General features: G+C 36.0%; 1 protein-coding gene across 1 annotated transcript in view; it reads right to left on the bottom strand.

Moving 5' to 3' along the window:
* Window positions 1–836: 836 nt before the first annotated feature.
* LOC129738035 (mucin-4-like) overlaps window positions 837–11,983 on the bottom strand; it is a 49,488-nt gene continuing 38,341 nt past the window's right edge. The window contains exons 3-4 of the mRNA XM_055729209.1: window positions 940–2,128; window positions 837–898 (exon numbers count right to left, since the gene is read on the bottom strand). Coding sequence (XP_055585184.1) covers window positions 837–898; window positions 940–2,128 — 1,251 coding nt within the window. The remainder of the gene's footprint in view (window positions 899–939; window positions 2,129–11,983) is intronic.

The raw sequence follows: 11,983 nt of genomic DNA, 5'->3' as shown, positions 1-11,983 counted from the left end.
AAAAAAAAAATCCATTCTTTTGAGAGTAAAATCATTTCAATTGTGCCCAACTTTTTTGCCTAATAAGATACGAAGTAACGGTCTTCAAAAAGTTGTATAGCGGTAAATTTCCTTAAGGAAATTTATAAATTGGCACAAAAACCATCAGCCGGATTGGTTCCACAGAAGAAACAAAAATGATGTTGATGTTTCAGTAAAAATATTTTAATATTCCCATACAAACATAAAAGTTCAAATTTACTCATGCAAACATTGTTTAATAATTCTGCAACAAATCATGAGTTTTGGAAACATTTTGACCCCAGGGTTTGAGAAATTCAAAAATGACCCCAAATCGACTCAGTACATTGTGCAGTCCAGTTTCGCTAAAACGTTACTTTAAATTTTAAAAGGTTTACAAATCCGCCAGAACTCGTCGAGCTGATTCGATAGGTACCTATAAAGGTCTAAGACCCATAATAAATGATCTCCCCAATCGACCAAACCTTTCTGTTAGAAAGGCAAAAAGGTTCAATGTATCAGAAAACAAGAATTGGTTCCGATAACGTATTTGATTAAAAAACATTATGTGTAATCCAGCTGACGCATCCCGCTTTTTACTAAACACGCATTTTAAAGCTTGTCACGCTTATGAATTTAAATTTTTTAAGCCTTCGGCGAAATTCGTTCCTCAGATGTTTCTAACATGAATCATCCAAGGAAAAACGCTTCCAAGCTAATTCAATTGCCTCTAATCAAATGAACCCGGGGAATATTATTCTCGGGTATGGCAAGTAATGGCAGGTCCATAAATATCACACTTTAAAAGAACACGCAAAACTCTTAATTGGACTTAATTAAATCATCGTCGTCGTTCTTCTATGTAGGTATGTCTTGTACGCCTTATAAAGTTTGTGTGCTTTGAAATAATAGATAGAAAAAAAAATCTTCGATGTTTACCATCTTCGTCGTCGTCGTCGGTTCCGCTATTGGCAAACGAATCATCCGCGGCTTTCCCGTCGACCGAAACCACCACCTTTTTGTCTACTTGTCCACTCGGGCGCTTGAGGGACGTGCTACTCGGATCGGCCAGCACATTGTGAGCGAATGTGCTGGCCAGGGATGATCCCGGTGTTCCTGCCGCGATGGCTGATGCTAATCCGCTGCTGCTACTTTGTTGCAGTTGGTGAAAGCCGTTCTCCTTCGGTGGCTTCTGATGTGGTTTCGGAAGATTTGTGCCACTGCCACTGGCCGTCGCCGTTATGGGAGTTGAAAAAAAGGAACTTGGCCCGCTGCCACCATTCGCATTGTTGCTGGCCGTGGCTGAAGGTGAAGTTAGCGGACTGCCATTGCTGCCACCGTTCGTGCTCGATATGAAGCGTTTGATAAGATCATTCGAGTACTCTTCCAGGCTGCCCTCGGATAGATCGGATGCTAACGATATGGCATCGAATAGGTGCTGACTGCTGCTGATGTGCTGATTGTTTATGCTGCTTACAGCTTGCAACGGATTCGTGAGCAAGTTCATGAGATTCTGGGTCGATGTGTTGGACATGGCCGTTGTTGGGGGCGGTGGAGGATGAATGATGGGGACTGCTGCTGCACCTGTAACGGTCGAAGAAGGTGGGCTGCCACCACTGCTAGTTGAAGGAAACGGGACAGTTGGTTGAAGCGTGCTGTTGCTAGCTCCTGGAGGATTTGCTGGGGTGCTGTGGCTGGCCAACGAATGCGGTTGAACTCGCTCTACGCCTGGAACCAGGGCAGCAGGAACTGGTGGGGTGGCTGGCAACGGAGAAGTAGGATCCCTCGTAGGAGCCAACGGAGGTCTTGCTTCTGGCAGTTTAGAATAGAGATTTTCTTTGGGTGAAAGCAGTTTCATCTCCCGCAGTTTGGATCGCAACGAATCCACCCACTCCTGCATGCATTCCCAGGTATTGGCATTGAACCGCGCAACGTCGTTGTTGAGCGTTATCACGAACTCGAACTCCTGCTCGACGGGCACCAGGGCGTGCGAAATGTGCTGCACCGTTTGGAGCGAAAGGGACCATTCCGGGCTGTGCGAAGGTGCCTGCCGCGGATCAAGGTAGCCCTCCAGAAAGGCTTCGGAATCGTCGTGGACACAAAACACTACCCAGTATCGGTCCGGTTTCTGGAAGTAGAAGAATGGGAAAAAATAGATCCATTAATAGTTTTTCCAATGCAATAAATAAGACGCTATTTTTCTGGAAAGATAAAATATTATTTATTTTCTAAAGGCACCATTAACGGCACTTGACTGCAACACTGATTTCTTGTAGAATAGGCGATGGGAATTTTATAAGGTAAGAACGCTATGAAGTGGTAAATTATTGGCAAAAACTAGCTGCCGAATTTGGGTGATGGTTTGGCATTAGTACAAGTGGGATGCAGCTTAAATTTCACTCAACTTTTGACAGATCTTACGGGTGTTTCTTAAGAAGTGAAAGAATAACTTTTCAATTCCATCGCCCATGCTTTGGAGTAAAACAGAGTCGGAAACTTTTCGGAGTGGATCTACCGAACAATGAATAACAGAAAAAGTGTTTGGTTGATAAAAAAGAAATTGAAAATAATAAAACATTTTATAAAAAAATCACTAACTTTCCGGATTTCATTGCGGAAGATAGGAGAAAGACTCTTACATAAAAAAGATACAATTTATGTTTGTAAGACTCGAAAAAAAAATTAAACAAATGGTACCAAATTTGGCATGGGCAGTAGTAGATTGAATTGATCGGGGGCCACTTTCGAATTTTTAGAACTCTGAGGTTCAAAAAGTATCCATTTGGTTCATATCTCATCCATGTTTTTTTTTTGCAGAATTTAAAAGTAACGTTTTTAAGTAAATTTCAACTTTCAGGTTTTTTTTAGGAAAATTTAACATTTTGTAACGAAGAACGAATCAGAATTCACAGTAAGTGAAACCATTAAATTTTAAAGAACAACCATAACGAGTATACTCAACAGACTAGCACCTACGAAGAAAGGTAAAAATCAGATGAAGAAAAAAGATATTAAGGATGTTAAGATATGCTCGAAAAAAAAAAGGAAAATCAAGGAAATCAAAGTAAAATTCCCAAAGCCAAAAAAGCAAAAAATTGAGATTTTTGTTTAGGTAAATTTGTTATGAATCATTAGGAATTGAGAAGTAATTGCGTTTCTTTAACTCAAGTGCAAAAAAATAGTCCAATCATAAAACAAATTACGAGGTTATAAGGTGAGGTAGGTGGAGTTGCGGCAATGAGGTAAGATGTCTAGTGAATTTGAAAATTTTCAAATATTAGTTGAATAATTTTTCTTAATATTTTTTTTTTCATAGTATCCGTCCTACGACATAACTTGACGAACGTAATTCCTAAAATTCACTCGGTCCATGGAACCCTTCTGTAATTTCTCGGACATCCCACATTCACTAGATATTTTTTAAATATATATAACTTAAAATTATATACACGGATATAAAATACCTGAAGAAAATTTATAAATTTTTGAGTTGTTGTGATGAATTGATTTAATCAAAACTTTTGAAACATTCTTCCCAATGAAGCCCCAAAAAATAACATGAAGCCATGGTGCTGCTGGGTATGAAAAATTCTCCATTAAAGCAAAGCCTACTTGTTAAAACGCAAATGAAAAAATATGTTCCAGGAATTGGCATTTTGCTTTACTTTTTAAATATTTTCATATAAAATCAATGGAAAAGTAACAGGAAAATCAGAATCTCGGGAACTATTTACCCACTTTTCTCAATTGTTTGGTATTATCGATATTTTTTTATTTTTTTACTTTATAATATCGGTAAATCATTTAAAAATAAAAACCACAGTTCTTCACAGACATTAAATATTACTGTTAAGGTTACATTTTAAATGCAAAAGTTTACATCAGAATATTAAAATGTTTACAATGTATCAGTGTTGGGCATAACATAGCACTCATGACATGTGGTTGCCTAAAAACCATTACAAATAAATTGAAAACTGGCAAGGCTTGGCAAAGGTTTGTTTGCTAAATCAGAATCTTATTAGGATATACCCAAAAAACCTTAAAACTGCTCACGGAGCATTTTCATACCACATTGGGTGTTTGGCCCTGACTCTCTTGGATAACAATGTTCCTATCACGAACACAGTTGGAAAAAATTGTCAAACGTTAAAAATATTTTTTTAAATATATTTTCTTTCAGATCCAATTTTTCAAAAAAATCCTTCAATTTTTGGAAAAAAACAACAACAAATAGGCATAATTTAAAAAAAAACAAGGCTATTTTTGATTACGTTTCCTTTTTCATGAAGCTTGACCTTTAAAAATAATCCTAATTTAGAATTTAGTCAAAGATATAACAAATTCAGTCGATTGTCCTCATTTGGCACAAACACGACATATTTGACTTTTTATCACTCCACTACAGTTTTTACGTAATGGCACGATTTCAGATATAACATAAGCACAGTACATATATACTTTGTTGGAGCTATTGAAGTGTTTTGCAAAGAAAAAGGGCGCATTTGGAGACATTCTTCTTTATGTTTTTAGCCATTCATCGCGTCAATCGACGCATTTGGAGACATTCTTCTTTATGTTTTTAGCCATTCATCGTGTCAATCGTTTAGGAACACTGAGTGATTTGCAGATTCCACAGATCGTTAGCGCCCTCAAGTACCAGACATTAAATTTCTCAATTTTTCTCCTAATTCTTTTCCGGGAAATACAGGCGAGACTTGTTAATGTAAAATTTCCGGTTGGAAATCCGCCAAATAATTGCTAAAGAGTTCGTTTTGCAATCCATTACGAAATTTTTCAAAACATCTCCCCACAAGCAGTCCAAATATTTGCGCACGATTTGACCACCGTATTTTGTTTATTTTACCGATGGGCAGCTTTACTACCTTGTAGAAATGAAGTCAGGCCTGTTTATTAGGCAGCTAGACGAACAAGTCAGGAAATTTTTTTTTATCACTTTCTTTATTTTTTTTCGGAATGAGCTTGAAAAATCCTCTCACATTCCATAACTTCAAGGTATCAATAACCTTCACTTTTATTAGAATTTTACCATGTAAACTCTGATCGAATAATCGATTTCCAGCTGGTTTTGAGTCTCCCAATGGGACTTTTCTGGATTTTTTCGAACCTGCACAAAAAGTTTTGTCAATGAACTTCAGTATTGAGCGATATCTCTAAAATCATTTGACAGATTGTCACCAAGATTTATTTCTCGTATATCCCCCTACAAAATATATAGGAAAATATAAACTAAAAGGTCTATTACTTTTTTCGCTTAGTCCAAAACAACGTATCGTCATCTAAAAAGTTGTTCCTGGACTTAAAATATTCACTTTAATTATGTTTTTTTTTATTTTTACAGTGTTGCCAGAATTAATGTTTAGCCTTTTCACAATTTTATCAACTCCAAGGCGTTTGAGGATCCTATCAAAGTGAGTTTTGCACAGTTTATTATCTTTTTTGAAAAAAAAAAAAACAATATTAGAGGGTAGTAGCAGTGAAATCTTGGCATTTAAAACTTTTTTATAGCTAAGGGTTACCCTAGTGTTCATACTTTGTTAGAACTGCGGTGAATCCGTGCGCCCATGGTGAATTACCGACATAAAACACACAAAAATGCACATGATTTTTTTAAACATTTTAGTTGCACCATCAGATCGTTTAAGTGCCGATTTATAAATTGTCTAAAGGTAATTTGTATGCTGAACAACTTTGTATCATACTATCTCTTAGGCTGATGTCATGCTGAAGCAACTAGCAACGCGACCTACAACGCAACGTTCACACGACTAACCAGCTCTCATTTGATCTCCATGGAAATTGCGCAGACCTGTCATACTGGTCGCTTTGTATAGCGCGACCAATCTGATGCCAATGTGTTTTGTAGCGCTACTAGTAGGAAATCCAATAGGAATATTGTTTTTTCTTGATTTGAAGCAGTGATTCCGGGTTTTAAGCACAATAGTACGAAGATCTGTCCGAACTTGTGATAATAAACTCAAAAATTTCTTAATCGGCGAGAAAATTTTCATGAATTCTTAGTTCCGGCAAAAAACAAGGAATTTTGTCTGTTCAATTTTCGGCATTCTTGCAATCTGGGTCGTGATTTGACGAGTTTTTGATGGCTCCCGAAAGAAAGGAGACGATTCAAAGCCTTATCAGATGTAGAGAAGTGATGATTTGTAGGGAATTTCAAAGTGACAGGTCGCGCCAGCATGACATACCAATGCGTTGCAACGCAATCTTATTGGAACGTTGCGTTGCGTTGCGTTGCTAGTTGCTTCAGCATGACATCAGCCTTAAGATAATCCAATTACAGCCTGTTGAATGGAGGTTCCTAAGTCATTCCATTCAGGTCGGTCTGTCGTGAGCGTTGTTTTTCTGTGATTCCTGGATAAAGTTTTAATGATATCCAGAGTATTTTCGATACATGTACATACATTAGGGTGACAATGAATGTACACTCAGAAATTTAAAAAATATTAAAAATATTATGTTTTAATTACTCTGACATTTGACTGACATTAATATCCAGAAATATTAAAAAATAACAATTCCAGTTATTTAAATTTATGCACCCGAATAATTTCTTGGCGTGTAATGATCCAATGCATAAAATTTAATAACCGAAATATTATTTTGTTCAAACAAACGCTTTGTGATTTGTGCGTTTGAGTCCCAACTCAACGGGTATGAGCACGTGCTAGATTCTTCAGTTGCAAAATGCCGCTCAACTTGACTGCATGCAGATTCCATTCTTTTCGAATTTGTGAATCATCTTTGAAAAGGATGGAATCTATAGCAGAAAAGAATTATTAAAGGGAAAGTGCATTTGTTTTGTATGCTATGGTCAATAATGCACATTGACCATAGAACTTATACGAAAATCAAACGATTTTCGTTTGCTTTTTCTGATTATTTCTGCTTTAAGCGTTTGCCTTTACGTCCCGGCTCAAACTTTTTTTCTGACCACCAGATGTCGCTTCCATAACAATCATCCCATTTCTCAATGCATAAATTTTAATCGCAGAAATATTTCTCAGTGAGAAATATCCCAGTAATTACACCATGAGAAATATCCGTGTGCGTAAAGAGGGAGAAACGTGAAAATACCTAAAAATTAATTGTTTGATATTTTATTTATTTCTGAGTGTATGGAAAAAATTTCATGATGGAATTTCGAAAACCGACCATACATATTTTTGTAGATTGGCCCAAAAACAGATCTATGCTAAATTTGACCTCAATCGGACTTTATTTAGGGGTGCCTCAAGGCTTTCAAAGTTTCGACTTTTTGGCTCTCAAAAATCACAGGAAGGACAAAGACCAATAGAAATAAGAAAATCGAAATTTTAATTTTTATGTCAAATGACTTAAAAATGCATATGACAACAAAATCTGGTGTCATCTCAATTAAAAAAAAATGTCAAAAAACGACTTTTAATTTTTTTAAATCACGTAAGAGGAGACCAAAGGAAATGGGAAAAATAAAAACTTTAATTTTGTTGCCAGACAAATAACTCAAAAATCGGAAAAATAAAAACCTCAATTTTGATGCCAAATTAATCCAAAAATTCATAACGCGTCGAAATCAGGTGTTATCTCTATTTTTTGTCAACGCTTTGAATTTTTTTAAAACTACGTAAGAGGGAACCAGAGGAAATCCGAAAATCAAAATTTTTATGCCAAATGACTTAGAAATGCATGAAACGTCGAGGTCTTGTGTTATCTCGTAAAAAATTTTGATTAAAAATCGACTAATCTTGAACTTGAGAAACGGCCGGTTTTTCGCCAATTTTTATTTTTCCGATTTCCTTTGATCCCCCCCTTTGGTGATTTTTGAGGGTCACAAAACGCGAAACTTTGAGCGCTTTGAGGCTTCTAAGCCAGAGGTCATGAGATCGAGTCTCGGTCACGGCATACATAGTACTCTTTCTGTGGGCTGGTGGTGTTAGCATTACTATGATGATAACCACTATATCATATCCTTGATATATGTACGCTATAGTCTTAAGTAGAATTTAGATCTCTTCAAAGAAACATGAAGTTTCACTGAAATCCTATATGTGTGTGTTCCTTTTTTTCTAAATCCCATTGAACTAAAATTATGCACAGGTCAGATTTTTGGGGTCAAATTACGAAATTTCTAAGGTCGGTTAGCGAAGTTCGACATGACCAATTTGGCTATCACCAAATATTATCTTTAAAATATTTGAAAAAAATTAAATACTCAAAAAGTGTTTTGGGTTTGTGATATAGCTCAGTTGGCAAGTCAGTTGCCCCCTGAGCCGATGTCCGCGAGTTCGAGCCCAAGAGTAAATATCGAACACAGTTGTACAGGATAAGTTTCTCAATGACTGTCCGCCAACTGCATCGTTGATATAAAGTCGCGAATGCCATAAAAATGGTTAAAAGACTGTAATCGAAACAAAAAAAAAGTGTTCCATGCAAACATTATGCCATGTTCAATCAATTTATTACTAACCAAAACAATGTTCCATATTTTTCCCCGAGTATTGCACTGGGAATATTTGTATTTATATTGTACGGGAGGAAAAAGTAATGTTATAATAATTAATTCTAGCTTTCTTCACTGAGTACAAAATAACATTTGTTTTTTTTTTTGCTGACTTGAAAAAATTATAAAAGCTGACTTGTAAACAGATAAACATGAGGGAGCGTCTCGAGAGACAGTCATTTTATCTATGGCTTCGAATCTCAAAACATAGACGATCTTATTCATTTGTTGTTTTATTCCAGCTAACACAACTGCCTTAGAACTATTCCATGGAGCTACTTTAGAATCCAAAAAACATGATGAGCTTTAGATTAGAATCTTAGAATTTGAAATATGATTCCTGCAGATTCCTGAAATCTGTATCTGCAAATTTGCAAATCCGAAATTTCAGTCTTAATCTGATATATTCGTTGGAAATCAGATATGTAAAATTGAAAATCTGAATCTGAAATCTACATATATCTCAACACTCTGAAATCAGAATATGAAACCTGACTCAAAGGAAATCAAAATCCAAATTCTCATCTGAATGTGAATCTGAATTTGAAATTTGAATTTCCAACATGAAATTTTAAATCAGGAATCTAAAATCTGAATCTGGAATCCGAAATCTGTATCTGCAAGTTTAAATCGTTAAACTTCGTTAAAATCGTTCGGTATTGTTATAACCTTTTCATCTTATTTGAACCTCTTTTTTGAATAACAAGAATTACATTTCTAAACTACTTTAAAATTATAGACAGGAAACTGAAATACCTAGATTTCGAAAATTTGAACATGAGAATCTTTTAGGACTGGAGTTTCGAAAAGTATTCTTCATACCGAACTTAAAACTTGCAAAGCCCGACAGAAACACAGTCAGAAACAAAAAAAAAAGGTTCAGAATGCAATATTCACTAAGTGACTGTCCGACAAGTCTGCATAAAACCGAGCCCATATCTCGGCTACCTAGGGCTGGCTGCTGGTTCTCGAGAACTGGTTTTCTCGCCGGATCGACCGGTTGAATGAAGTTGGCGAATTTGCGAGGACCTTTCGGCGCATTTCGGATCGGATGGAATGATGAATCGAAATGTTCAAGGTTCGGTAACTCGTTTGCTTGTCACCGGAGGTAGTGGTTCATGCATAAGTGAGCCAACTGAAGTTTGTGGGGGTATTTCGGTTCAAAGCCAGCAAACATGAAATCGTCTCAGAAATGATAACTTAAGTCGTTTACAATGGTGTTGCGAATCGCAATTACAATTGCATTAGTGAAAAGTACGATCTTTTCGAAAATATCGATTGAAGTCAGTTTAAATCGGATATGATAGCAAGTCCACCATGTTTGTAAATTTAAAAAAGATTCTGCTCCCGCCGAGCGGGTTTCAAGTGAGAAAATCATCGTCATATTCTCTCTGCAATCAGCAGTGCATCCATATGGCTAAAAATCAGATGGGAATTGAATAGTATTGACCAATGAGAGAACTGGAAAATATTGTCGCTGGCAATGATTTGAAGGCTATAAGAGCAAAAACTATCGCTCTCTTGCATTCTTCCGATAGGTACGAATAAGGTGTCGGATAACGCCCAATTGGTGTAGTTTTCGTCACTTCAGAAAGAATTGAAATTTATGTATGTATTATATTGCCACCTACCAAAATGCTGTTTTTCACCACGATCATTCTACAATGTATGTATATGGAACGTATTTCAAACCAGCATAAGAATATAGCTACAAAAATGTTTGCTGGATAAGTATTCCTCAAGCTCAACGGCCTCATGGGAATAGATTACATGAACTTTTCCTACAATGATGGTCATATTGCCCCCCAAACACCCTTAAAAGAATTCAGCGGAATGATCATTCCACCCTGATTGCGTCGACCATCAGCTCTAGACCGATCTGGTTTAATATGTATATTACTCCACTTCCCCGATTCGAGCATGTGATGCGTTCAATCGGTCGGTAGGCTAGGTTGGAAATTCCACACATAAAGTGAAGTACCCTACTCGTTGTTGTTTTGATACCTTTGAGGATTATGTCAGGTGAGGTCTCTCTCCTTCTAAATATTCATCAAATCCTATGTAAAGCTATTTATCGCGCACCTGTGCGACCGACTGCGTGCAGGGTTTTTGTTTTCATAACTTTGGGATCACGGTGGAAGGTGGTGGCAAACGTTTGACACGTTCTGCAGTTTGTTGACAATTTGAACTATTTGAATCAAATACACACTCACACGCATCCGCGCTCGATTCGGTTGTGTAAACAGCCCGCAAATTGTTGTTATCAGCAGCCGAACGGGTGAAAGTATAATCATGTGGGTAATTATTAGCGAATGCAACTTTATCGACGTGTTATGTTATCGAGTTTGTTGGTACATTGGTGCCTGGGAAATTTTAAGTTTGGTTTCTCTCCAGAGCGGTTTTCGACTGCCTCGAGTCAATCTGTTTGAGTTAAAATAACGAAACAACAATTTATAGTCAAAAAGGGTTTGTAAGGCTTGGTAATTCGATATAAATTTTATATGAAAGCCCTTTAAGACACCAAAAGACCCTTTTGAAACTGTTTAATTTTCCTCAAGGTTTTTCATAAACGTCCCCTTAAGTAAGATAAGGCAACTGTAGAATGTTTATTTGAATTCATTATAATAAAAATTGACAATTAAAATAGCTTGTTGATTCTCAATACGGTTGGTCACCTTAAATCTAACGTCACATCTTTTCAACCGGTTCTATTTGGAAGTTGGAAGTGTTATTCATGTTGCCAGTCTATTAAGTTTTTAGGCGTTGATATGTTTAGGAGGGAAAAGCTGTAATGGTAGATGACCCCATAATTTTCCGTTTTGAAATTCCAAAGTTTTTTCCCGGTTCTTCCCAGATTTTTTCCCGGTCAGAAATGATGATTTTTCCATTTACTATACTCGTTTTTTTAAATATAAAATCATGGTGAATAAAAAAAAAATATTGTGAAGGGCCTCACATTTCTAACAATTGCATTCAAAAACTTGTTAACCGATTAGAAATCATGTTCGGCGTCTTTTAACACGTAGTCTTTTCGTATAAAATTGACAGGTTTTAATTATTTTTCTAAACTAATCTAACGAAATTGGCATCTATCCGTTGTTTTGTTCCACAATTTCATTGATTAAAAAAAAAAAATCCAGTTAAATTGATCTTGAATCTATAATATTCAACTTTTCAACTACTGTGAAATTTTCAAGAATTTTTATAGAGTTGTAGAAAAAATTGTACAGAAATATGTAAAAAATAATAATATAATAAATAATAAAATAATAAACATAATATCAAATCAGCTTGTCAATTTGATTATATTTCATTAGATTTCAGGAAAATGCTTTGTTATTTTCTGAATGCAGTTATATTTTTTGTACAAATCCAAAGACATGTTTAAAAAAAAATGTTTTTTTTTCTTTCAATACAAAACAATGAATAACTCTAGTAGTGCCCTAGTCATTTGAACTGAAGATG

This window comes from Uranotaenia lowii, chromosome 1 (genome assembly GCF_029784155.1).
Source record: "Uranotaenia lowii strain MFRU-FL chromosome 1, ASM2978415v1, whole genome shotgun sequence".
NCBI lineage: Eukaryota > Metazoa > Arthropoda > Insecta > Diptera > Culicidae > Uranotaenia > Uranotaenia lowii.
Note: the sequence above shows the minus strand (reverse complement) of the source record. Positions and strands in the feature narration are given on the sequence as shown.